This window comes from Myxine glutinosa, chromosome 2 (genome assembly GCF_964187855.1).
Source record: "Myxine glutinosa chromosome 2, kmMyxGlut1.1, whole genome shotgun sequence".
NCBI lineage: Eukaryota > Metazoa > Chordata > Myxini > Myxiniformes > Myxinidae > Myxine > Myxine glutinosa.
Window position 1 is genome coordinate 258,484,258 of NC_136262.1, and position 26,240 is coordinate 258,510,497.

General features: G+C 46.1%; 1 protein-coding gene across 1 annotated transcript in view; it reads right to left on the reverse strand.

Annotated features, from left to right (window-relative positions):
* The window catches only part of LOC144890851 (VPS10 domain-containing receptor SorCS1-like), a 244,620-nt gene that overhangs the window by 1,328 nt on the left and 217,052 nt on the right, over window positions 1-26,240 (reverse strand). The window contains exon 7 of the mRNA XM_078772716.1: window positions 22,257-22,369. Within this exon, the coding sequence (XP_078628842.1) occupies window positions 22,257-22,369 (113 nt within the window). The remainder of the gene's footprint in view (window positions 1-22,256; window positions 22,370-26,240) is intronic.

Sequence of the window (26,240 nt, forward strand, 5' to 3'; positions counted from 1 at the left end):
GGCAACTACTGTGGACTTTACAGCGTGAAAGTGATTGCTCCTACAAACGCAAAAGTAAAGTTCAGAAGCACTTTTAATGTGATGTAAATAAAAACTTAAAGTTCATATTATTTTTTGTGATATTTTATAAAGTTCATATTTTTTTGGAGATTTACATTTTTTTATCTGATGTAAATAAAAACTTAAAGTTCATATTATTTTTTGTGATATTTTATAAAGTTCATATTATTTTTGGAGATTTACATTTTTTTATGTGATGTAAATAAAAACTTAAAGTTCATATTATTTTTTGTGATATTTTATAAAGTTCATATTCTTTTTTGGAGATTTACATTTTTTTATGTGATGTAAATATTAAAACTTAAAACTTAAAACGATCATTCATTCATTCATTCATTCATATATGTGATGTAAATAAAAACTTAAAGTTCATATTATTTTTGTGATATTTTATGAAGTTCATATTATTTTTGGAGATTTACATTTTTTTATGTGATGTAAATAAAAACTTAAAGTTCATATTATTTTTTGTGACAATAAATAGACTTATTGAGACTTAATAAAGAAATTCGCATGCTCTAAAGATTTTTTCCACACTTATGATGTACTACATCAAGGTTACGTGATAGCGAAATTTTATGGTCAGATTCGGATTCGTGGGCACCAAATTAGTTATAAACAGATGAAAATAGGTCAGAACCAATTTGGCTGTTGACCAGTGTAATGGAACAAATTAAGGTAATTGGAGACAGGAGTGGGAAATTAAAAGGTCGAATGGATGAAAAGAATACAAAAATTTATTAAAATGATGAAAATTTGAGAAATTGTGAAAGGAAATGAAAAGGAAAATTAATAAACTGGAAGCTAAATGACATTGAAATAATGAAATTTTGGGGGCACAGGTGAGGGCAGTAATTTAAAGCGGATGGCGGATTGGTTTAGAAGACAAAGGAAAATGCAAAATGAACACGTTTGAATGGTAATGATGGCCTGAAAGGACATCGGACTATAGCGAATGTCGCTCTGCCCCAATGTAAAAGGACCATCCCCAAGACAAATCAGATAGCGGGTTAAAAGGGGTGAATAAACTAGCGAGCCCCGTGGTGTGTTTATAAACTTCCATGATGTGTGGTACGCTACTCATGGGCACATATTTTGGACCAGGCAGGGGCCAGTATTCTGATGTACCCAGGACCGACACAATGTAACACGACATCATCTCCTGTGTAAGCACAGAAGGTTGAGCCTGATCCGGTGAGCCAGGTCTCCGAGCCTCTGATGTTTTGGGTGGCTGGCGAGCCTACGCAGTGTAGGAGCGAGGTTTTTCCTACGCCGGGGAGCAGGTCCAGACCTACACTGGTGAGCATGTTTCGGCCCATAGAGTTGTGACCGGGGCCCAGGATGTTCGGGGTGGACCCTGTGCGGGACCACTCGGCATCCAGGGTCTTCGACCAGCTGAGCACGGGGTGTGTGCTAGTGGCCGCAGGGTAGAGGATATTGCAAGCCATGTGCAGCGGGTGGAAAAGCAGCTCTAGAAATTTGTTTTCATTCCATGACTGAGGTGCCACTTGAAATCTTGCATATAGATGGACAACTATATGGTGGACTCTGGCTAAAAAGTTCTCCATGATATCTCTGTCCAACACGGCGCTGTAGGGTCTTGAAGTTGGTCATAATGGGGCAAAAAGCCGCTTTTTGGCAATTCGGCCATTTTTAAGGATTCATATCCGATTCTCCAACACCACTAATACATGGGCTATTGTACTCAGTGAACTTGAAGACTGGACAACTTACCTTCAAAATTCAAAATCCTAAGGTTGTCCTTGGTTTATCAAAAGGTAAAAGGTAAAAAGAGGATGGGTGGGAGAGGTAAAAAAAAACACATGGACACCACACTACAGTAGAGAACAGGGACATCAGGAGATCTGTGGAAGGGAGAGGGTTTGGGTGGAGGAGGCAAAGGAAGGGGAGGGGGGGGGGGGAGAGGTATAAAACACATGGACACTGCTAGGACATCCAGGAAAGAAGTTGGTATTTCAAAAAAGTGGATCTGGGGTGAATTAATGGGGGTAGAAAAGATCGAGGTTTTGGATGGGCGAAGAAAAGAGATGGTGGAGAACAGCTCTTTTAAAGACCCGGAGGGAGGAGTGGGATTGAAGAGAGTGTGGGAGTTTGTTCCAGAGTTGGGAAAAAAGAGGAATGAAAGAGTGAAGGTGAGCAGAGAGCCTAGATTTTGGCAGTTTTACCATAAGAGGGTTGCTGGCAGATCTTGTGTGTCCTGCAGGAATATTTGGGAGCCACAGCACAGACAGAGCTGGGGGAGCAAGGCCAGAGAGGAGTCAGTAGAAGACAGAAAGACCACCATTGAGAGTGAGGTGTGAGAGTGAAAGGCCCTCAGAATCAGCTTCATCGCGGGAGATACCAATGATCCTGAAAGCTTTGGTTTCAACAGCGTGAAGCTGAGCTAGGTGTGAGGCAGGAGCACCAGCCCAGTGTGGAGAGCAGTATTCCAATGAGCTACGGATGAAAGCCTTGTATGTGGTGAGGAGCTCAGGTGTGCCAAGGAAGGACTTCGCAAGACGGAGGATGCTCAGTCGGCGACTGGCTTTGGAGGCTAGCTTGGAAGTGTGGTTTTATGACATTAGAACAACAATTACAACAACGGCCATCACACTGTCATTCCGACAGAGACCTGAACACTCGCCAGTCGGCAAGGGAACCCCGCCAAACCAAACATTCTCGAAGGACGGCTAGATTCCGCCTCCAAGGAATCGTAACAGAGAAACCACGCCCCGAGCTTTGTGACTGGTTGAGGGGCCATGGGATGATGTAATTGGACATGAGGATTGGTCGGGGAGTGACTTCAGCGAGGGACAAAGGAGGGTGCATCACTCTCCCTCGCTCTGGCTTTCTCCCCGGTCAGTCTCTTTTTGTCTTAGGTGGCTCTCGGCTGCTGCTTACACATGTGCTGGAACAGGACGCTAGCCATTGTTTGTTCAGCTGGGTCGTGGAGTTGTGCACTTTGGAGGAAAGGGAAAGAGGAGGAAGAGCACACCTCTTGGGTCTCTCACAGTAGGAGATCTCTTGGGTTTTTGCTTGAAAAGAAGGGGGCCATCTTGTCCTTCATGAGCTGGTCATGTGGGTCTCACCAAGGAGCTCTAGACTGCGTTGGTAGTGTTTTGATGCCTGCTGGGCTTGTGGAGGGCTCAAGGCCATGCTGTTTGACACCAGGACAAGGAGGGCCAATCTCAAAGGCAGCCGTCTTGGCTGTTTGCTTCGCACCAGGCATTTTCGACGCCCAGCACCGGCGCCACTGCCAGAGCGCTTCCCGCTCGAGCCGCTTCGGGCCACATCGTACTGCCGACATCTTTCAACGATCTCGTTGAGCAAGCTGAGTGTCAGTCAATATAAAAATAACATTATTTTCTTTTCTTTAATCTTTCCCCTTGTCTGTCTTTTCGTGTCTGAGTGGAGACGTCTGAAGTTAGGATACAGTTATTACCTCACATTCATTTTTATTGCTTCACGTTATTTTAATAAATTCATTATTTGCTGAATTTTACTTGTGTGCCATGTCCATTTACTCGTTTGTGGGTCGAGGAATAAAACCCCATAGAGGCCGTCCGATCAGATAAGGCTTCGGGCCTTTCCCGTGCGTGCGAGCTGATAATCCCGCCAAGTTTCGAAATATGCCTCGGAGTTAACTGTTCGGCTATCTGTTTGAGGCTGGTCTTCATCGGCTACAGACTTGACAATAATGAACAAGGAATTAGCGGAACCTCAAGCAGTGAAGATTCTCATACAGAAGATTGACCGATTGTAGTGGTGGCTTGAGACGACGCCATTCGTGGATCCTTATACGATTGTCTCGGCTACAATCATCACATCCCGCAGCTCAGTGTCAGCGGAACACTTTCCAATCACTGCTAGAAACACCAGGTTGGTGTGGAAGTCTCCTGTACTAACCACCACATTGTGAGCCATGTCTTGTTTTTTTTAGTATATTACTCGATGGACTTCAACAATGAAACAATACTTCAGTGACCTGTTTCTCTTCTTCACCAATTTCAACAGCTGTGATGAATGAGTCAAATACCCGATTGTCATCCTTCAACTCAGAGACTTTGGCGTCTGTTTTTGACCCTGAGTTTCATTTGAAGTATGATACCCAAGGAACTGTCTTCTGGCTATCTCACCACTACATTCATCCCTAAACTCAGAGTGTGCTGTCAAACAAAGCGAAAAATTAATTGATATATGCGGGAAAATTACAAACCCAGACCAGCAATCGAACCCAGGTCCTCTGGAAGACCGTACCAGTGTTCTGCCATCTGAGCTATCTGGGCGACCCTGTCTGAGCGTGCAATTTTCCCACACATATGATTGCCACTCTCTTTCGGGTAAATGCTTCCGGGGCACTCGCTGCCAACCATAGGAGCACCAATGGTCTGATCATGAGAGGGTATTCCTCCAATGGGGGGGGGGGGGGGGCTGGGGGAGGACAAATCCATGTACGTCATTACAAACACCACTGGGGGCGTAGTGAAAGAATTACATTAATGAACAGGATTATAATTAATTAATTGACATACACTATATGTGAAAATGACACAGTGTTTGTGTAATCCATTTAGACAAATATTTACGGAACTTATCCCACCAAAGACTGGGTTAAGGTACGAATATCTTGCTTCTTGACGGATGATATGTGCATGACACGCAGTTGGGGTGATATATTTTAGCACATTTTCTGTAGACATCGTTACGACACACGACCCTCATGGAGGTAGCTATTGCTGAATAAATACTGGCTGATGATTGGCTGGGTGTCAATACTACGACGCCACGTGACCAACTCACTGCGTCTGTGAGTGGCTACACTATAAGAAAATATATTAATGCTGTATACTTAGTGTTGGACACAGTTCACAATGCGAACTTTTTATATTGACTCGAAAATATTTTTCTGAAGCTTATGAAGTAGCACCCCTCCAGTGGAACTAAACTGAACAAAAGCTCAGACCTGCTCATGGCCTAATAATAAGGAAGAGTTTTAGTGCTAGAGAGCTTAGAAAGAGACAACTATTTTGGGAGAATGTCAGTTGGAGTCATAATTGCCATTTAAATGTGTTTTTTAAATGAAAATATGAGCTGTGCATCATGAGCAGCTTGGATGTAGGGTATAACAATAGGGTAGGATGAGCGGGAGGCTCAAGGCCAGCAATGGCTGCAGGAGGGGCTAGCAGGCCCAATAACAATGCGGTTATACGCAGCAGCATTTGAACACACAAGTCCATAAGAATTCAGTTAATTTTAAAGCTGCTTTGATTGGACCTGTAGACTCGTAGAAAATTGCCTCCCTAGGAAATTGGGTTGTGCCAGGGGGCTAGGGAGCTGAACTGGCAGGATTTGGACATGGGGTCCAACCATGGGTGTGGTATGACTCGGACCCCACAGGGGCATACGGTAGTGTCGGGCGTCCTCCATCCATCCGCAGTGCATCCATGGTGCTGTCCGGCCGATTTCGGAGTCCCATATTCAGCCCTCATTTTTTGTTCAGTCCAAGATCGATGGGAAAGCTGAACATTCCTCTTCCAGGTTTTGCAACATTTCGCATAAACCAGCAACACAGCAGGGCATTTTACTCTCTCCGTGTTTAACGATCGGTATGAATTCTGTTTACAAACTACTTTTCATTGGTATTGCACTAAAACAATGTAACCCAATTGACGGAGCACCTCCACTGGTCATGTGACCTTTGCGCACAGCAGTTTTAATTATGCTCTAAAACAAAATTTCCAAAATTTCTAAACCTACTCAATGTGAGGGTAATTTAAATGTGGTAAAATAATGTATGTGGGTGAAATATCACACATGAAACCCTTTCGATCCACCTTTAACAGAGAAAAGCATTCATAAAGCATGAAAGCTTTGTTTATAGATGTGGGCCTTTTGACAAGGATTGTATTAGATTATCAAATGAGCAAAACTCAAAGGATTATTCATGTTTGAAGAATTCTGAACACTTTATGGTAAAACTAAGGGTCCAAAAATTACATAATGCATGTGTCTGTGATGTATCGTAGACAAAATGCAAATTTCACAACAATGAAAATATTCATCTCAACCTTTCAAAACGTACTCATACAAAACAGATGAATAACACACACATGTATCTATCTATATACAGTGCATTCAGAAAGTATTCAGCCCCTTCACTTTTTCACATTTTGTTATGTTGCAGCCTCATGCTGAAATCGTTAAAATTCATTTTTTCCCTCATCAATCTACACTCAATACCCCATAATGACAAAGAGAACACAGGATTTTAGAAAGTTTTGCAAATTTATTAAAAATATGAAACGGAAATATCACATTTACATAAGTATTCAGACCCTTTGCTATGACACTTGAAATTTAGCTCAGGTGCCTCCCATTTCTCTTGATCATCTTTGATATGTTTCTACACCTTGATTGGAGTCCACCTGTGGTAAATTCAATTGAATGGACACGATTTGGAAAGGCACACACCTGTCTATATAAGGTCTCACAGCTGACAATGCATATCAGAGCAAAAACAAAGCCATGAGGTCGAAGGAACTGCCTGCAGAGCTCAGAGACAGGATTGTGTCGAGGCACAGATTTGGGGAAGCCGACAAAAAAATTTCTGCTGCATTGAATGTTCCCAAGAGCACAGTGGCCTCCATAATTCTTAAATGGAAGAAGTTTGGAACAACCAGGACTCTTCCTAGAGCTGGCCGCCTGGCCAAACTGAGCAATCGAGGAAGAAGGGCCTTGGTAATAGAGGTGACCAAGAACCCGATGGTCACTCTGGCTGAGCTCCAGAGATCCTGTGTGGAGATGGGAAAATCTTCCAGAAGGAAAACCATCACTGCAACACTCCACCAATCTGGGCGTTATGGCATAGTTGCCAGACGGAAGCCTCTCCTCAGTGAAAGACACATGAAAGCCCGCTTGGAGATTGTAAAAAAGGACATAAAGGACTCTCAGACTGTGAGAAACAAGATTCTGTGGGGCTTTCATGTGTCTTTCACTGGGGAGAGGCTTCCGTCTGGCAACTCTGCCATAAAGCCCAGACCGGTGGAGTGTTGCAGTGATGGTTGTCCTTCTGGAAGTTTCTCCCATCTCCACACAGGATCTCTGGAGCTCAGCCAGAGTGACCATCGGGTTCTTGGTCACCTCTCTTACGAAGGCCCTTCTCCCCCGATTGCTTAGTTTGGCCGGGCGGCCAGCTCTAGGAAGAATTTTGGTTTTTCCAAACTTCTTCCATTTAAGAATTATGGAGGCCACTGTGCACTTGGGAACCTTCAATGCAGCAGAAATTTTTTTGTAGGCTTCCCCAGATCTGTGCCTCGACCCAATCCTGTCTCTGAACTCTGCGGGGGGTTCCTTCAACCTCATGGCTTAGTTTTTGCTCTGAAATGCATTGCCAGATGTGAGACCTTATATAGACAGGTGTGTGCCTTTCCAAATCTTGTCCAATCAAATGAATTTACCACAGGTGGACTCCAATCAGGGTGTAGAAACATCTCAAAGATGATCAAGAGAAATGGGAGGCACCTGAGCTAAATTTCATGTGTCATAGCAAAGGGTCTGAATACTTATGTCAATGTGATATTTCAGTTTTTCTTTTTAATAAATTTGCAAAACTTTCGAAAAGCCTGTTTTCTCTTTGTCATTATGGGGTATTGAGTGCAGATTGATGAGGGAAAAAATGAATTTAAACGATTTCAGCATAAGGCTGCAACACAACAAAATGTGAAAAAAGTGAAGGGGCTGAATACTTTCTGAATGCACTGTATATCTATATATCTATATATATATATATATATATATATATATATATATACAATATATATATATATATATATATATATATATATATATATATATATATATATATATATATATATATATATATGTATATATATATATAATATATATATTGTTGCGGATATGATCCACGATCCGCGATGATCCGCGATTAGTAACAATATATATACATATATATATATATATATATATCAGTCACTATGCGACCTTCATATCATCAGTGGAGAACCGCCAGCAAGGTGTCCCATACAGCTACTGCTGCACCTTGCTGGGAGCGATAAGCACCGCCTGCCACGCAGTGACGTTATCTCTGGTATCCACTCATCATATGGAGTCGACCTGGTTGCGGTTGGGAGTTACTAATAATGGTATCTGTAATCTGGTTCTCCAACCTAATGAGCGGACAACATGACGTCATCGCCATGCACGTCCGCCTTGCCTGCAAAGTTCCAGAGGAACCATCTAGCAGTGCGTCATTATGGATTATAAATACAGATACTGTCACAAGTGCATGCAAAACTCACAGTTACCGACCTGGTTTCGCCCAGGTTTACCATTATTAGTAACATTATTAGTAATTACAGATTATTTATAAAGTACATTGTTATTTGTTATTGTTTTATAAAGTCAAAGCATTGTTATTTATAAAGTACATTTTTGTTATTTAAAAGCACCTAACAAAAAAAATTGGTGTTTTTTTTTTGAGGCTGGAACGGATTAATAGCATTTCAATGCATTTGAATGGGAAAATTTGCTTTGACTTACGAGCGATTTGGCTTACGAGCTCCGTCACGGAACGGATTAAACTCGTAAGCCGAGGTACCACTGTATATACACATACCTATTTATATATATATATATATATATATATATATATATATATATATATATATATATATATATATATATACACATACATATACAACAACAACAACAACAACATGCATTTTAAGGCCATTTTCCCTGCTAGATCGGGGGTTAGCCTTTCGGTCCCCATGACAATCTTCTCCATCTTGCTCTATTTCCTGCATCTCTCCTTGTTAACCCCCTTGCCCGCATTTCTTCTTCCACCATCTTTAGCCAAGTATTTCTCGGTCTTCCCCGTCCTCTACTTCCTTCCACATTCATTTCCATCACTCTTCCCAACCAGTCACTTTCATCCTTCCTCAACACATGACCAAACCATCTCAACATGTTCCTCTTCACAGCATCAATCACAGGCTCTATTCCCATCATCTTTCGCAATTCATCATTTGTCTTCCTCTCTCTCAACGATACTCCGCACATCCCTCGAACCATTCGCATTTCCACCCTTTCCAACCTTCGTTGCTGCTCTACGTTCATTACCCATGTCTCGCTCCCATAAATCAAAACACTTCACACACATGCAGCATACACCTTTCCCTTCAGCTTCAACGACACTCCCCTCCTCATCAGCACACCACTCAGTTCCCGAAACTTCTTCCATGCACATCTCACTCTAGCAACCGTTGCCGAGTCTGATCCACCTTCTCCATTCAGCATGTCTCCGAGGTAGCAAAATGTTTCCACACCTTCCAGCTTCACGCCGTCTCCAAGATCCAACTCAACATTTCCTCCATCTGCAGCTCCCTCTGTGCACACCTTACATTTGAATGTAGCTGCCACACTGGTTAATGACCCTCTCAGACCACTACATTTTTGATGAACCCACTCAGCGCACATTGTACATTGAATGGAGTTCACTCCGACACCCTTCCTGCCCACAGCACAGGGCCACTTCCCAGTTCTTTCCACCTCACCACATGCTTTACCACTTGCCATCACCTTCGTCTTTCCGATATTCCCTTCAGACCTTTTGTCTCCATACATTCCTTCCACTTATTCATCTTCTCCTTCATTCCATCCATACTTTCCGCAATCAACACCAGATCATCTGCATACAACAACTCCCACGGTAAACCCTCCTTTACGTTCTGAGCCAGCACCTCCATCACAGCTACAAATAGAAGTGGACTTAGTACCGACCCCTGATGCACTCCCACCTTCACCTCAAACTCACCACTGTTCCCGTCCTTCGTCCTTACAGCTGTGCGCGCTCTTTTGTACATTGCCATCACTACTCTGATCAACCATTCCTCCACTCCTAACTTCCTCAATGCCCATGTCAATACTTTGCGTGGAACCCTATCGAATGCTTTCTCCAGATCAACAAACCCAAGAAACAACTTCTTCCTCTTCTCCATGTACTTCTCCTGCAACTGCCTCACAATAAAAAGCGTCTCTCGTTCCTCTTCCTGGCATAAATCCAAACTGCATTTCGTCGATCTTCACTTTCTTCCTTATCCTCCTCTCCAACACCCTTTCCAATACCTTCATTCCATGCTCCAATAACTTTATCGCTCGGTACGAGCCACACTCCAGAGGGTCACCTTTCCCCTTGTATTGAGGGACGAGGGTACTTAGTTCCCAATCCACTGGAATGCGGCCTTCTTTCACCACCAGATTACAGATCTCTGTCATTCTCTTCACACCCCAACTTCCTGCTGCCTTCAACATATCTCCCACAACTCCCGTCGGCCCTCCCGCTTTTCTACTCTTCATAGCTTTTATCGCTTCCTGAACTTCCTTCTCAGTTATCTTCTCTGCCGGTCCTAAAACTAGGTTACTCTCTATGTTGCCATCCCATTCATTCTCTGTATTCAACAGCATTTCCATATATCTTTTCCATCTTCCTTTAATTCCATCTGGGTCCGAAACGATTTTTCCCACTCCATCCTTCAAGCAACTCACCCCCATCACATCACACCTCTCTTTTGCTATCTGCTTTGCAATCCTGAATACTGCTCTCTGACCCTCTTCCGAATCCAAGCGTTCTCCGAACATTTTCCTACATGGCTCCTGCGCCTTTGCTACCTCTTTCTTTGCAGCCTTCTTGGCTGCCATATAACTTTCATGCTCTGGTGTTTCTGCTCCGGTACCCTTCGCCTTCTGCCACACCTTGAACGTCTTCCTCTTCTCGTCAATCCTCTTTCCAACTTCATCATCCCACCACCATGATTCCGAGTGCCTCGGTGGTCCTTTTGTCCATCCACATACCTCACCAACGGCTCCCAACAGACTAGCTTTCATTGACATCCAACCACTTTCAAGCTCAACCACATCATCCTCTACCCTACTCAGCCTCTCTTTTAATGCCTCCCTTACTGTCACCTCTTTCAACCTCCACACCTTCATTCTCGGTTGGTACTTCACCCGCCGAGCTCTGCTCGCAACTTTCACCCTTGTGTCGCAGACAACCAAGTGGTGCTGTGAAACAGCCTCCTCCCCCGGGATCACCTTTGTCTCGTGGAGGTGCCCCCTATCTCGCCTGCGCACCAGCAGGTCGTCAACGGTTGTCATCGACCCACCTGACGTGTATGTAACAAGCTTATTATCCTCTTTCTGGAATTGAGTATTACAAATCAAGAAATCAGCTCCATCAGCAAACTCCAAAATCCTTTCACCTTCTCCATTTCTCACACCATATCCGTAACCCCCATGAACTCCCTCAAAACCATCCATACTCCTTCCCACATGTCCATTTAGGTCTCCTCCTACCACAACAACTTCCTCATCTTTCACGTTTTCCATCAGCTTCTCTATCGCACACCAGAACTTGTCCTTCTCTTCATCGCTCCGACCAACCTGCGGAGCATATCCCGAGATGACGTTCACCAAGAGCTTTCCCATCATCATTTTCACCATCATCAACCTATCACTCACTCTAGTCACACTCACCACACTGTCTAAAAACTCCTCAGAAAACAGGACACCAACACCATTCACGCCCTCCAGGCACCCTTGCCACACAAGTTGAATTTCTGTCCCTGCCTACCCTTCACCATTCTCACACCACTTCCCTTCCATCTCGTCTCTTGCACACAACATATGTCCACTCTTCTTCTGACCAATACTTCCACCACTTCTCCTGATCTCCCTGTCATTGTCCCTACATTCCATGTCCCAAACCTCAGAAACCGATCTCCACTTCGGGCTGTACCCTGCCCATATGTAGTTGTAATTGTCATGGTTCTCTTTTTGAGGCAATATTTTTATGGCCGGATGCCCTTCCTGACGCCAACCCTCTTAGTCGTCTCTTACGACACGCAGGGATACGGTGTACCTATTCTAATCCAGGGTACACACTGGGAAACGTTTAAAACATGGAAATTCTGGGGGGGGGGGGGGGGGGGGGGGGGTGAGCACGGCTGCGGGGGCCCCGTCAGGCCCACACCACGTCGGCCCGGTCAGCACAACACCACGTCGGCCCGGTCAGCACCACACCACGTCGGCCCGTTGTTACTTCGTGTTACTGTTACTCGTTGAAGCAAAATTCATTCTGCACACATTACAGTTGTAGCATATTCGCCTTTCTAGAACCTTTTTGTTTTTGTTTAATTTGACATAAATCTTGGTGTTGCGAGGCCCAGACATGCACTTGTATTTTATAGGAAGTGAGTCTTGATTTCGTGATTCTTTCTTCAAAAAAGGCTTCTTCCTCACTGTCAAGTTGCAACTGGACCTTATTTGTCCCATATTACTTCTGGATTGTTCAGTTGCAAAACAGGAAGCACTTCCGTTTCGAATGTAAATATCATCTGAATATTCCTTTTGAGAAGCACATTGTGAATCTTCTGTGAAAGATGAATCGTTGTTGTGTTGTCTGCCATTCACATTCACAGGATAGACATCACCTTATTATTCTCCTCGTACAATAACCAAACTCCTGTCAGCAATCGTTGTTCTGACCATTAAAATAGCAAACAACTAGAGAGCAGAGACTAGAGAGGTAATTGAACCTCTTACACCGCGCAATCAATACGCCGCCAAATCCTATATATATAAATAAATAAATATATTGTTGTGGATATGAGAATTGTGTTTTTTTATTGTTGTGTAAATTGTTGTAAAAATATCGCCCTCCTTCCTCCAGTTGTGTATAAAGGTCAAAGTGCGTCCCGTAATTAGGTCATAAACAATCACGTTAGCCAATCTTAGATTTCCTCCTTGTTGGTAGTTTATTTCCTTATTCTGTGTAGGTTAAGGTTCTGTTCCCACTAGTTGACACTCCATTGCACCGAATTCAAATAGATAGATCCCCTTTCATTTTTTTTAAATAAAGCCTCAATTGCCAACTGCATTCGCCGCAGCTATTGGGCGGTTTTCACCGCGACTCCATTAGCCACGAGGTAGGCTTGGAGAAGAAGGGGGAGGAGCTGCCGAATCCTGGGCGTGCCCGCCCATCGTCATCAAGGGTGGAGCCAGAGGGCCCGTGCCGACCAATCAGGGCCGAGGCGAGCTCACCGATGGGCGTGTTCTAGAGGCCGGCGGCTTGATCGCCCGCGGGCGTTATAAGAAGCGCGGGGAAGCCTTTGACAGAAGTGCAAAGAAAGAGTTGTGAGAAGTGCAAAGAAAGAGTTGCGAGAGTGCAAAGAAAGAGTTGCGAGAAGTGCAAAGAAAGAGTTGCGAGAAGTGCAAAGAAAGAGTTGCACCAAGGATCGCTGAAAGGAGAGTCAGAGATACGGCAGAAGAACAAGTGCGAAGTGCGAAGTGCCAAGAAAGAGTTGCGCCCCACCAGTAGTTTGGCTCCACCAGTAGTTTGGCTCCACCAGCAGTTTTGGCTCCACCAGCAGCTTTGACTCCGCCAGGGTGCACGTATCGCGGCAGCCCGCACGACCGCAGCTAGGGCGTTGACGGCGGCTGCTGGACGTGCCGATCGAGGAAGGGCGGCGGCTGCTGACTCCCAGGCCGACCGTGCTCCGGTTCGAGCGGAGCGTTCCTCTCCTTCCAGTCCTTCCATTCCTGCCTGCAATTTCCCCATTCGTGTGAGTTTGCTCATAGTCTGTTTTGTGTGTTCTGTCCAGGGTATAAGTTAAGCCTGTTTAGATAAGCCAGCAATTTTCACTGTGTCCGCTTCTTCTTCTTCTGTAAATTATTTTCTTATCTTTCCTCCTCCTTGGTTTCTTTCAATTGTGTAAATAGTAAATAAATAATAGTAGTATTTCCAACCTTTTGCCTTCGTCTTCCTCTTCTTCCATCCGTGTCATCTTTGTCTTTTTCCCATTGAATATCTGTGGCACGATTTGGCCCACGTTTAAGGAATCGGGTCTTAGTCATTGTTAATAGTTCGGGCCGCGGCCGCCATCCGCTCGGCAAATCAACACCTTATCCGCGGTCAGTAACAATTGGTGTCTGGGAATGAGATACGGACCTGAAGCGCGAATAGCGCGCTCAAAATTACGGGTGGCCCAAAATTTTGTTTTATTTAACATCTTAAATTTGGAAATCGTGCCATGGCTGGTCAAGGTGATCGGATGCCGGTGGGGGAATTAGAAGAGGGGTTAGGGGTAACCCAGGACCACAGGGAGGAAATGGAGGAGGAGAACAATGGTGAAGTGGTTGAGGAGGTATCAGGTGTGCAAAATGGCGCCCTCGCGCACGTGGTTGTGGAGGCGCAAAATTTAGCCACGCCCGTGGTCGCAGCAGCCGAGCCCGAGATGCCAGAGTACATGCGAGTCTTTATGATTCAAATGATGGCAAAAATGGATGCCCAAAGTGATAAATCCACCCGAGAGCGAAGAGAAATGGGTGGCCAGATGGAAGATGGGTTAAACAATTTGAGAAAAGATATGGGAGGCCAAATGGGGGCAATGAGGGACGAAGCAAGGGGTACTAGTGAGCAATTAAGAGAAGGGTTAAACAATATGGGAAACAAATTTGAGGAGTTGGACAATAAATTTGAGGGGTTAAACAACGGGATAAAGGAGGTAAAGAATGGGTTAACGGGGGTGGAAAATAGAATGGCTGCCCAGGAGAATCAGATAGAGGGGGTGAAAAATGGGTTAAGGGGGTTAGAAAACAAGATGGAAAACAAATTGTGGGAAGTAGGGGAGCAATCCGCCCGGGAAATCAAACGGATGGGGAACCAGATAGAGGAGGTGAAAATCGGGCTAGAAGGTAAATTGGATGCTCAGAGGGATGAGTTGGAACAGATGAGGGTGGCATCTACCAAAGAGATGGGAGAAATGGGAGAGGAGATCAGACGAGGTGTAAGCGAGGAGGTCTTGGGGGTACGCGAGGAGGGTAAAGCAAGGTGAGAAGCGTATGGAGAAAGAGGTGAGGAATAATACGGCAAAGTTACAAGGGGGAATAGAGGACCTGACACAGGAGGTGGAACAGCTGACGGTGGGACAGACGGAATTAGTGGAGCAGGTACAAAAGAACACTGCGGTACTAGGAGGGTTAAAGGCGACACAAAAAGAACTAAAAAATGACTTGATAGCGACGAAAGGGAATGTCAGATGGTACGTGAGGGACTGACAACGAGGTTGGAGGAGGTGACGGAGGCAATGGAGACAAAGGACCGGGAGGTGAGGACGCACATAGAAACGGTCAAGGTGGCCTTAGAGGACGAAATTGAGGAGACGCACCGGGAAATAAAAGAGGTGAAGCCAAAGTTAGAGGAAGTGGAAGAGGGGGTGAGTGAAATTAAGAAGAGATGGAGGGAAACTAAGAGGGAGATAAAGGAGGAGGTGATGGAATATGTACAAGGTCGGTGCTCAAATCGTGATGTTGTGCTCGCTAACCAGATAAAGAGTTTGCAGGTGGCGAAGGAGGTGCGGAGACGAGGTGCCAAGGTGAGTGGCGATATATTCGGAAATGTATATGATGTGAGGGGAGCTTCAGTCGGCTTGGGGGTTGGTTTGGACCCCGGGTGTTCGTGAGAGGCCGCTGGTAAAGTGTGCGACAGATACGGAGTGTATGGACAGAGGAGGTGTGCGAGAATGTCCGACTCTGGGGTGTGTGAGGAAAAAGTGCGCGCCGAGGAGTGAGTGTGCTGTCGAGAGTGAGTTGGTCGTAGCGCGTGTGCGAGGGGGCACCTAGAAGCACGTCGTGGGGAGTGTTACAGAGGATGTAACGGAAGCATGCACACCTGTGGTGAGTGTTACGGAGGGTGTAACGGGAGAGAGTGCGCAAGAGGATGCGCGAGAAAGGTGTGTAACAGCGGAGTGCATGCGGACAGAGTGCGCGGTCGAGAGTAAGGGTGAATGCGCGACCGAGTGTGGTGGTAAAAGTAGTAAGAGTGACACGGAGCGTGAGTTGGTTGTGGCAGGTGAGAGAGGATGTACACCTGGAATGGAAGGATGTACACCTGGAATGGAAGGATGCACACCTGGAATGGTAGAGCGCGTATGGGAATGCACACTGGAGTTGGTAGTGAGGCACGTGGTTGGGTGTGCAAGTGAGAGCACACCTGTGGTTGTCATAGAGGAGGTGACCGAGGAGGGGGCGCGAAGAGGTGTGTTGGTGAGGTGTGCGAACGACGAGTGTGTGCAAAGGTGTGCGGTGGTCAGGTGTGTGACCAAGTCTGTGAGCGGAATGAGTGTACCTGGGTGTGTAAGAGAAGGTGCAATGATGAGGAGCATGGGAACGGCTGGATGTATGAGCAAGGAATGGGCTGTGGGGTGTAAGCATGCGAGTGGAGCATCGACGCTAACCGGGTTAGCGGTTAGAGCGACTTATAGCCGAAGCGGGCCTTCGGTGCGTGCCGGGCAGCTAGGTGTGCCGCGGGGACCCGCGGCGGTTTCGAAAGAACCGCCGTGCGGGATCCACGCCGGGCCGCGCTCTGAACGGCCGCGTCCGTGCTCCGCTATGCAGAGAGGGCGGCCCGGTAGGAAGGGTCGTCATGGCGACCCTTTTTGTTGAGGCGTTCCGGCAGGGCGAGATCGGGCCATTGGACGGCTCTGTGCCGAGATGGTGCGTGGGATCTCGGCCCGAGTAAACCTCCTTCCCTGCACCGAAGGCCGGACGGATCCAGCCGCCGGCACCAAACAACCCGCGGTCATTGCTCGGCTTTACGAAGCCGAGCTTTGGAGATGAATTGGCGCACCGAGAGGCTCTAGTGAGTAGACGTGTGATGAGGATAGTGTATTGGACCCGAAATTGAAAAAAAGCAAAATTTGATGATTGGCAAGGATTGGCAGAGTGATGATTGGTAGTGATTGGCAAATTTTTAATTGGCTGGAATTTGGTGTGCAAAATTGGCAGTGAGAGATACCCGATGTGGTGGGATGGCAACTTTGCCATCTCTCACAGGCGGGGGCAAAGGAGCACTAGTTATGGGGTTTGGCAGTGAAAACTAGCCCGGGAGGGTTAGGATATCGTGTGTCGGGACCTAGAGATGGACAATAGGTAACGGTAAGGTTTAGGTAGTGACAATGATACCTGTAGTGGGGACGCAGGTAGATTAGTTTGGATTATAATGACGAGGGAGCGCAATAAAGTAAGGGACGACTGGGAAGCGCAAGTTTCAGAGGGGAATAGTTAGATGAGATGATGCCGTGTGTGTGAGGATCGAAAGTGTATTGAGCAGGGTAGGAGTAAATGATTGTGATTGTGAGTTGTATTGAGATTGCACAGGTGTGCAACTGAACAGGTGGATGGAGAACAGGTGCATGGAATAAATGGTCTGGAGTATATGGAGTATTGGAATGGATGGTCGTGGAGTGAGTATGGTGGAAACGGTGGAATGGAGTGGATGGTGCGAAGGTGTGGATGGGGGAAAGGAGGACCCCCATCACGAATACCCGGGGAGGGTAGTCTAAGAGTTAGGTAGAGGGTATAGGTAAATTGTGGTTGGATATTGGCATCTGTGGTGCGTGGTGGAAGAATGATGGTTGAATGGGTGCATTAGTGTTGTGGAAATGGCTGGGCGTGTAGCCTGTTAGTATGTGTAGTTGATTGGGCACTCCACCACTGTGAGGATGTCGGCCAGGTGAGGCCGCAGGTGGGCTCTGGGAGCCGGTAGAGTTGTTGTGGATGGGGCCCGAGGATCCGGAGGACGGACCCGGGTAGCCCAGTGCCAGATGGCACCGAGGGGTGACAGAGCCAGGAGGGGCCTTCCCCAGTTAGATAGGTTAGGGTGAGGAGCTAGGTAAGCTCGGGTGGCAACTACAGTGGTGGAGGTGTGCAGGTGGGTAGACCTGCTGGGAGAGCTACACGACTCAGCCCGGAAATTGTGCAAGGGCACCGGGAGATGAATCGGGGGAGTGAGACCCCAAATTGAGGAAGCACCACAGTTTGGTCAATGGAAATTTGGTTCTTAAAACCACATAGAGTGTAAGAAGGCCAATGGTTTGGCAGGGAAAGACCCCGGGTAGTGTAAAGTGTGTTAATGTCATTTAGAGGATAGTTAGGATTAAGATCTCCTCGCACCATCTGTATCCACTCACCTGGGATGACGTACCGCCACACCATGCCATGGTTGTTTTTATTATTTTATTGTGCAAATGTTTGGAATGTGAGACGCATCATGACGTGGGTGTGACATTGTGCTTGATGTTCCATCTCTTCCTCCTTATGAGGATTGATGATGAATTGGGTGATGGCAAATTTTGATTAGTGGGATTGTGAAGACGAATTTGGTATAGGGGAAATATGGGGAAGACGAGACAGTAGTGACGAATTTGTAATGTGTAGATTGTTGTAAATATGGGATAAGGGCAAGGGTAGAGTAGGTGACAGGGGGGGTGACGTACGGTAGGGACGAGCTTTTCTCCGCTCCGTCTCCATACGCACCTCGCCTTGTATTGCCTTTGTTGAAGTGTACCCTTGTGACCTTACCCCTCGCTCATCTGTCTTCCCCCCCCCCCCCCTTGTCTCCCACACGAGGACTGTGCGCCACTGGGCACCGAGGGGACCGTGCGTGAGTCCGCCATTGTGCGCCCGAAACTCTCGCAACCACAGCTGTCTGCATCGATGCACCACCTTATGGACCACATGTTTGTGGCTGAGCACCACTGATGGACCCCATGGGTTGGGGCATGGCCCCTCTGCTGGAACCGGCCATGAAAGCCCGAGATCTTGCTGGCGGACCTTGGTCACAGGGCACCTATGCCCCACAGGTGAACCACACTAGTTGGCCCTGTGGGCCATAAATAAATAAAAATGGACACGTTTGGTGCATTTTATTTTATGTGCAAATAGGCTGCCAGCAAAGAAGATGACAACACCAGGAAGATAACAATAGCCAGCAGAGGGAGCCAAAGAGGAAGACCAGCACCAGGGTTTGTTGTTTTTATTTTTATTGAACTGTGGTGACTGTGCACCGATTGGTGCTTGAGGGTGTATTGGTGCGTTGTGGGTGCTTTCATGGTGCATCGATGCAGGGCGGACTGTCTCCCCCCCAAAAGAACGATCACAGGTCCTGGGTTGCGTTTTGTAAATAAAGTAGAGTCATTGTAAATAATGCGCCCCCACCGTAAGTGTTTTAGTTTGAAGACAATTCCGCAATTCGGTTAGCTGTAGGCGTGAATCTGTTAGGCAGGGTGCAATGGAGCAGCGGGAAATATTTATTTATGTTTTAAAACTGTCACACTCAGGGTCAGGTTAAATGTAGAGGGAACTACACCTACGTGCAACACTAAACGTAAAAGTAATAGGCCCGGGACGTGCCTAAGAGGAGGAGGGTGCAGTGTTGTGGATATGAGAATTGTGTTTTTTTATTGTTGTGTAAATTGTTGTAAAAATATCGCCCTCCTTCCTCCAGTTGTGTATAAAGGTCAAAGTGCGTCCCGTAATTAGGTCATAAACAATCACGTTAGCCAATCTTAGATTTCCTCCTTGTTGGTAGTTTATTTCCTTATTCTATGTAGGTTAAGGCTCTGTTCCCACTAGTTGACACTCCATTGCACCGAATTCAAATAGATAGATCCCCTTTCATTTTCATTTAATAAAGCCTCAATTGCCAACTGCATTCGCCGCAGCTATTGGGCGGTTTTCACCGCGACTCCATTAGCCACGAGGTAGGCTTGGAGAAGAAGGGGGAGGAGCTGCCGAATCCTGGGCGTGCCTGCCCATCGTCATCAAGGGTGGAGCCAGAGGGCCCGTGCCGACCAATCAGGGCCGAGGCGAGCTCACCGATGGGCGTGTTCTAGAGGCCGGCGGCTTGATCGCCCGCGGGCGTTATAAGAAGCGCGGGGAAGCCTTTGACAGAAGTGCAAAGAAAGAGTTGCGAGAAGTGCAAAGAAAGAGTTGCGAGAGTGCAAAGAAAGAGTTGCGAGAAGTGCAAAGAAAGAGTTGCGAGAAGTGCAAAGAAAGAGTTGCGAGAAGTGCAAAGAAAGAGTTGCACCAAGGATCGCTGAAAGGAGAGTCAGAGATACGGCAGAAGAACAAGTGCGAAGTGCCAAGAAAGAGTTGCGCCCCACCAGTAGTTTGGCTCCACCAGTAGTTTGGCTCCACCAGCAGTTTTGGCTCCACCAGCAGCTTTGACTCCGCCAGGGTGCATGTATCGCGGCAGCCCGCACGACCGCAGCTAGGGCGTTGACGGCGGCTGCTGGACGTGCCGATCGAGGAAGGGCGGCGGCTGCTGACTCCCAGGCCGACCATGCTCCGGTTCGAGCAGAGCGTTCCTCTCCTTCCAGTCCTTCCATTCCTGCCTGCAATTTCCCCATTCGTGTGAGTTTGCTCGTAGTCTGTTTTGTGTGTTCTGTCCAGGGTATAAGTTAAGCCTGTTTAGATAAGCTAGCAATTTTCACTGTGTCCGCTTCTTCTTCTTCTGTAAATTATTTTCTTATCTTTCCTCCTCCTTGGTTTCTTTCAATTGTGTAAATAGTAAATAAATAATAGTAGTATTTCCAACCTTTTGCCTTCGTCTTCCTCTTCTTCACATCCGTGTCATCTTTGTCTTTTCCCCATTGAATATCTGTGGCACGATTTGGCCCACGTTTAAGGAATCGGGTCTTAGTCATTGTTAATAGTTCGGGCCGCGGCCGCCATCCGCTCGGCAAATCAACACCTTATCCGCGGTCCGTAACAATATATATATACACACATACATACATACATGTATAAATTTACACATAGAAGTAAACTGTTATTACCCTGCGCTCGCATAGCGAAAAGCAGAGTTAAGCATCCGGTGCGTACATCCGTTTGCGTACATACGTGTCTGCATTTTTAAAATTCATTTCCTCGGCAACCGTTGGCCCAATTGACACAAAATTTTACCATAGGAGTGCCTCCGCGTGTAGATTTTTTTATTCATAATTATGATGTCATAGGTCACGTGGTACGGACGCCATCTTGGAAAAACGTTACACCTCTATATCTCCCAAACTGCTCAATGGGAAAAATTGAAACAAGGCTCATTTTCAAGTACTCACCATGGGGAATAAGATATGTTAATTATGATGTCATCGGTACCTTATTTATGACGTCATAATTTGACAAGTACAACGCTTGATTCGATCAGTATGAATTGTTTTTTCCTCTGAAATTATTGGTTAAAATTGACTCAATATTTTCACCATAGGAGCACCTCCTCCTGTAGAATATTTTAAGCATAATTATGACGTCATAGGTCATGTGGTACAGGCGCCATCTTGGAAAAACTTCGTACCTCTATCTCTCAAACCGCTAAATGGAAAAAAATTAAACATGGCTCATTGCTGAGTACTCCCTATAGGGAATAAGGCATGTTAGTGATTATGTCATCGCTCCTTCGTTATGACGTCATAATTCGACAAGTATAATGCTTCATCCGATCAGTGTGAATTGTTTTTCCTCTGCAATTCTTGATCTGATGAACACGAAATTTTCACCATAGAAGCGCCTCCTCCTGTGGAATATTTTAATGGTAATTGTGATGTAATAGGTCACGTGGTACAGGTGCTATCTTGGAAAAACTGAAAAACGTTACACCTCTATATCTCCAAAACCGTTCCATGGAAAAAATTGAAACGTGGCTCATTGTAAAGAACTCCGCATGGGAAATAGGTGGTGTTAACGATAGCGTCATTGGTGTCGTAATTATGACATCAGAATTTGACAGGGACAACGTCTGTCTGATCAGTTTGAAATTTATTGAGTGTGATCTATGCAACAATTTATATTAGAGAATATAAATTTATGATGTCATCGTTCATGTGGTCTGGCAGCCATATTGTATCAAAGAAAAAAAACCGTTCAAAAACAGAAGAGTTGGCTCGCAACAAGTTGACTGCGCAGGGCAAGTATTCTCTGAATACCATCTAGTTATATAGTTAACAGAAAGTTAATGATAATGGTGCAATGTAACCCATTATTGTATTTAACTTCATATCCTCAATATTTAGTAATAGCTTTGTGTAGATAATGTAATTTCCTCGTAGTTGTATTAGTTTTGCACCAAATTGACCAATGACACGACAGCAGTAAGCAGACAGATGGATGCATAGATGGTGTAAAAATACATTGCAATAATGAAAGCTGTACAAAACATGCCATAAAGATGTATTTTCATGGTGCAGTAAGCTGTTTTTAACAAGAAGAAATATTGAGGCTTAGGAAAGTAAAATTATACATTTAAAGTGAGAAAAATAAGGTAGAAATAATAAAATTACCCTCAGCAGAGCATTGCGTGCTGCCCGTCCAAGGTCGGCGTGCCATTGCAGTAATCCTGGGTTGAGGTGTTCGATGCTCGGCTCAAAGTGGAGTTGAAGTGTCTTGATATGTTCTGCACGTCAAAAATCACCTAATTTAGGGTATTCATAGATAAATTATTCACATTAACTAAAAACGTTCTTCAATCTCACACATACACACCAACACACACACACACACACACACACACACACACACACACACAACCATCACTCAGAGGAGGAGATTCTGCTATATGCTGATGAGGGCCAACGAGCCCAACACATATCTGTGGATGTTCCCCCTCTGGGGTGGACTGGTCTATAAAATAATGAATTTAATTATCTTCCCGATTTTAGCTGCAGTAAAATCCTAGACTCTTAGAGATATGTAGGGGGCTGTAGTACTGCTAAAATAATGTCTAATAGGCCGAGCCTATGCAACTGTTTAGATATAAGAGCGTTAACAACAACAACAAAAAAAATTCCAATCACTGCTAGAAATATATATATAGCCTGGTGGTGGCTGAAAGGTTAATATGGCTGGCTTAAGATATTGAGTTCAATCCCCCGTCGTGCCAAAATAACACCAGGTGGATTGACTCAGCAAGTCATCCTTCTAAACAGAAGTATACGTGTGTATGTGTATGTATGTATATATACATATATATATATATATATATATATATATATATATATATATATATATATATATATATATATATATATATATATATATATATATATATATTGTTGTGGATATGAGAATGTTTTTTTATTTTATTGTTGTGGTAAAATGTTGTTGTAAAGGTTGTTGTTAAAATATCGCCCCTCCTCCCTCCGTTTGTGGTTGTATAAAGGTCAAAGGGCGTTCCCGTAGTTAGTCCATAAAACATACATGCAGGACACGATATATCTTTTTTGACAGTTATATCCTTATTATGTGTATTAGGGTAAGGCCTTGTCTTCCATTAACTTAATACTCCATTGCACCGAATTCAAATAGATAGATCCCCTTTCATTCCCCATTCCCACTCCCAAAACTTCTACTGCCAACTACCATTGCCGCCATTAAGCATGTGCTCAGCTCGGGGAAGAAGGGCGTGCCCGCCCATCGTCATCAAGGGCGGAGCCAGAGGGCCGTGCCGACCAATCAGGGCCGAGGCGAGCTGACCGATGGGCGTGTCCTGGACACTAGCGGCTTGATCGCCTGAGGCGCTATAAAAGCGCGCGTGCAAGAGCCGAGTGTGTGGTTGGACTAAGCGAGAGAGTTGAGTTGAGTTGAGTTGAGGAAGAGTTGAGTAAGGGATCCCTGGAAGAGCAGCTTCAGCCACCGCAGTTTCAGCCACCGCAGCTTCAGCCACAGCAGTTTCAGCCACCGCAGCTTCAGCCCCAGCAGCTTCGGGGTCTTGACGGCAGTTTCGAGCGAGGCCGCGAAGGAACGGCGGCTGCTAAACGCGCCGATAGAGAGAGGAACGGCGCCTGCTAAACGCGCCGATAGAGAGAGGGCGGCGGCTGCTCATCCCCGACCCGACCGTGCTGCGGTTCCAGCTGGACCTTCCTCCCCCTCCAGCCATCCATCTCCTGCCATTCCTGTCATCATTCCCCGCGTGAGTCTGTCTTTTGTTTGTTCTGTCCCAGGGTATTAATTAAGACTGTAGGTAAGCTAGCATTGCACTGTGTCTCTGAGTTCTTCTGTATATTATTTTATTATCTTTCCTTCTCCTTGGTTTTTTTGGTCCTGTATATAGTAAATAAATTATATTTGTATTCCTTACCCTTTGTCTTTCTTCTTCTTCACATCCTTCGCTTTAGTCTTTTCCCCATTGAATATCTGTGGCGCGATTCGGCCAACGTTCGGGAATTGGGTTAGTCGGGGTAACTGTTAGGGCCGCGCTGCCATCCGCTCGGCAAAACAACATCTTATCCGCGGTCCGTAACAATTGGTGTCGGGAGCGGGATCGGACCCGAAGCGCGCTTAACGCGCTCAAAATTACGAGCTGCCGAAATTTGTATTGTTTTAAGAAAAACCTGAATTTTGAAATCGCGCCATGGCTAGTCAAGGCGATCGGATGCCGGTGGGGGAACTAGAAGAGGGGTTAGGGGTAACCCAGGATCAGAGGGAGGAGAACAATGAGGAGGTGGTTGAGGAGGTTTCAGGCGCGCAAAATGGCGCCTCGTACGAGCGCGCGGTAGCCGAGCCCGCGCTGCCAGCGGGCATTGACATGCAGGGCCTCATGGCGCAAATACAGGCAATCGTCCATATGGGGAATGTAGGATTGGAAAACAGAATAGGGGAGCGACTAGGAAATCAAATCGGGGGGCTAGAAGCTAAATTTGAGAGTAAATTTGAGGGGTTAGACAATAATTTTAAGAGGTTAGACAATAATTTTAAGGGGTTAGACAATAATTTTAAGGGGTTAGACAATAAATTTGAGGGGTTAGACAACGGGATAAAAGAGGTAAAGAAGGGGTTAATGGGGTTAGAAGATAGGATGGAAGACAAATTGCGGGAGATAGGGGAGCAATCCGCCCGGGAAATCAAACGAATGGGGAACCAGATAGAGGAGGTGAAAATCGGGTTAGAAGGTAAATTGGATGCTCAGAGGGATGAATTGGGACAGATGAGGGCGACATCCACAAAAGAGATGGAGGAGATGAAGGAGATGAAGGACGAAATACGACGAGGTGTAAGCGAGGAGGTCTCGGGGGTACGCGAGGAGGTAAAGCGAGGTGAGAAGCGTATGGAGAAAGAGGTGAGAAATGGGACGGCAAGGTTACAAGGGGGCATAGAGGACCTGACGCAGGAGGTGGAACAGCTGACGGTGGGACAGACGGAGTTAGTGGAGCAGGTACAAAAGAACTGCGGTACTAGGAGGGTTAAAAGCGACACAAAAATAAATCAAAAATGACTTGATAGCGACGAAGAGGGAATGTCAGATGGTACGTGAGGGACTGACAACGAGGTTGGACGAGGTGACACAGGTAATGGAGACGAAGGACCGGGAGTTGAGGACGCACATAGAAATGGCTAAGGTGGCGTTAGAGGAAGAGATAGAGGGGCGCACCGGGAAATGAAGGAGGTAAAGGAAAAATTAGAAGAGGTGGAAGAGGGGGTGAGTGAAATTAAGAAGAGACGGATGGAAACTAAGAGAGAAATACAGGAGGAGGTGATGGAATATGTACAAGGTCGGTGCTCAAATCGTGATGGTGTGCTCGCTGACCAAATAAAAAGTTTGCAGGTGGCGAAGGAGGTGCGGAGACGAGGTGCCAAGGTGAGTGGCGATATACGTGGAAATGTATATGATGTGAGGGGAGCTTCAGTCGGCTTGTGGGTTGATTTGGATCCGGGTGTTCGTGAGAGGCCGTTGGTGAAGTGTGCGACAGGTACGGTGTGCGAAAGAGGAGGTGTGCGAGAATGTCCGACTCTGGGGTGCGTGAGGAAAAAGTGCACGCCGAGGAGTGAGTGTGCCGTCGAGAGTGAGTTGGTCGTAGCGCGTGTGCGAGGGAGCACATGGAAGCGCGTCGTAGGGAGTGTTACAGGGGATGTAACGGAAGCATGCACGCCTGTGGTGAGTGTTACGGAGGAAGTAACGGGAGAGTGTGCACAAGAGGATGCGCAAGAAAGGTGTGTAACGGACAGGTGCATGAGGAAAGAGTGCGCTGTCAAAAGTAAGGGAGAGTGCACACCTGTGGTGAGTGTTACAGAGGGTGTAACGGGAGAGAGTGCGCAAGAGGATGCGCGAGAAAGGTGTGTAACGGACGGGTGCATGAGGAAAGAGTGCGCTGGCGAGAGTAAGGGTGAGTGCATGACCGAGTGTGGAGGTAAGAGTAGTAAGAGTGACACGGAGCGTGAGATGGTTGTGGCAGGTGAGAGAGGATGTACACCTGGAATGGAAGGATGCACACCTGGAATGGTAGAGCGTGTGTGGGAATGCACACTTGAGTTAGTAGTGAGGCACGTGG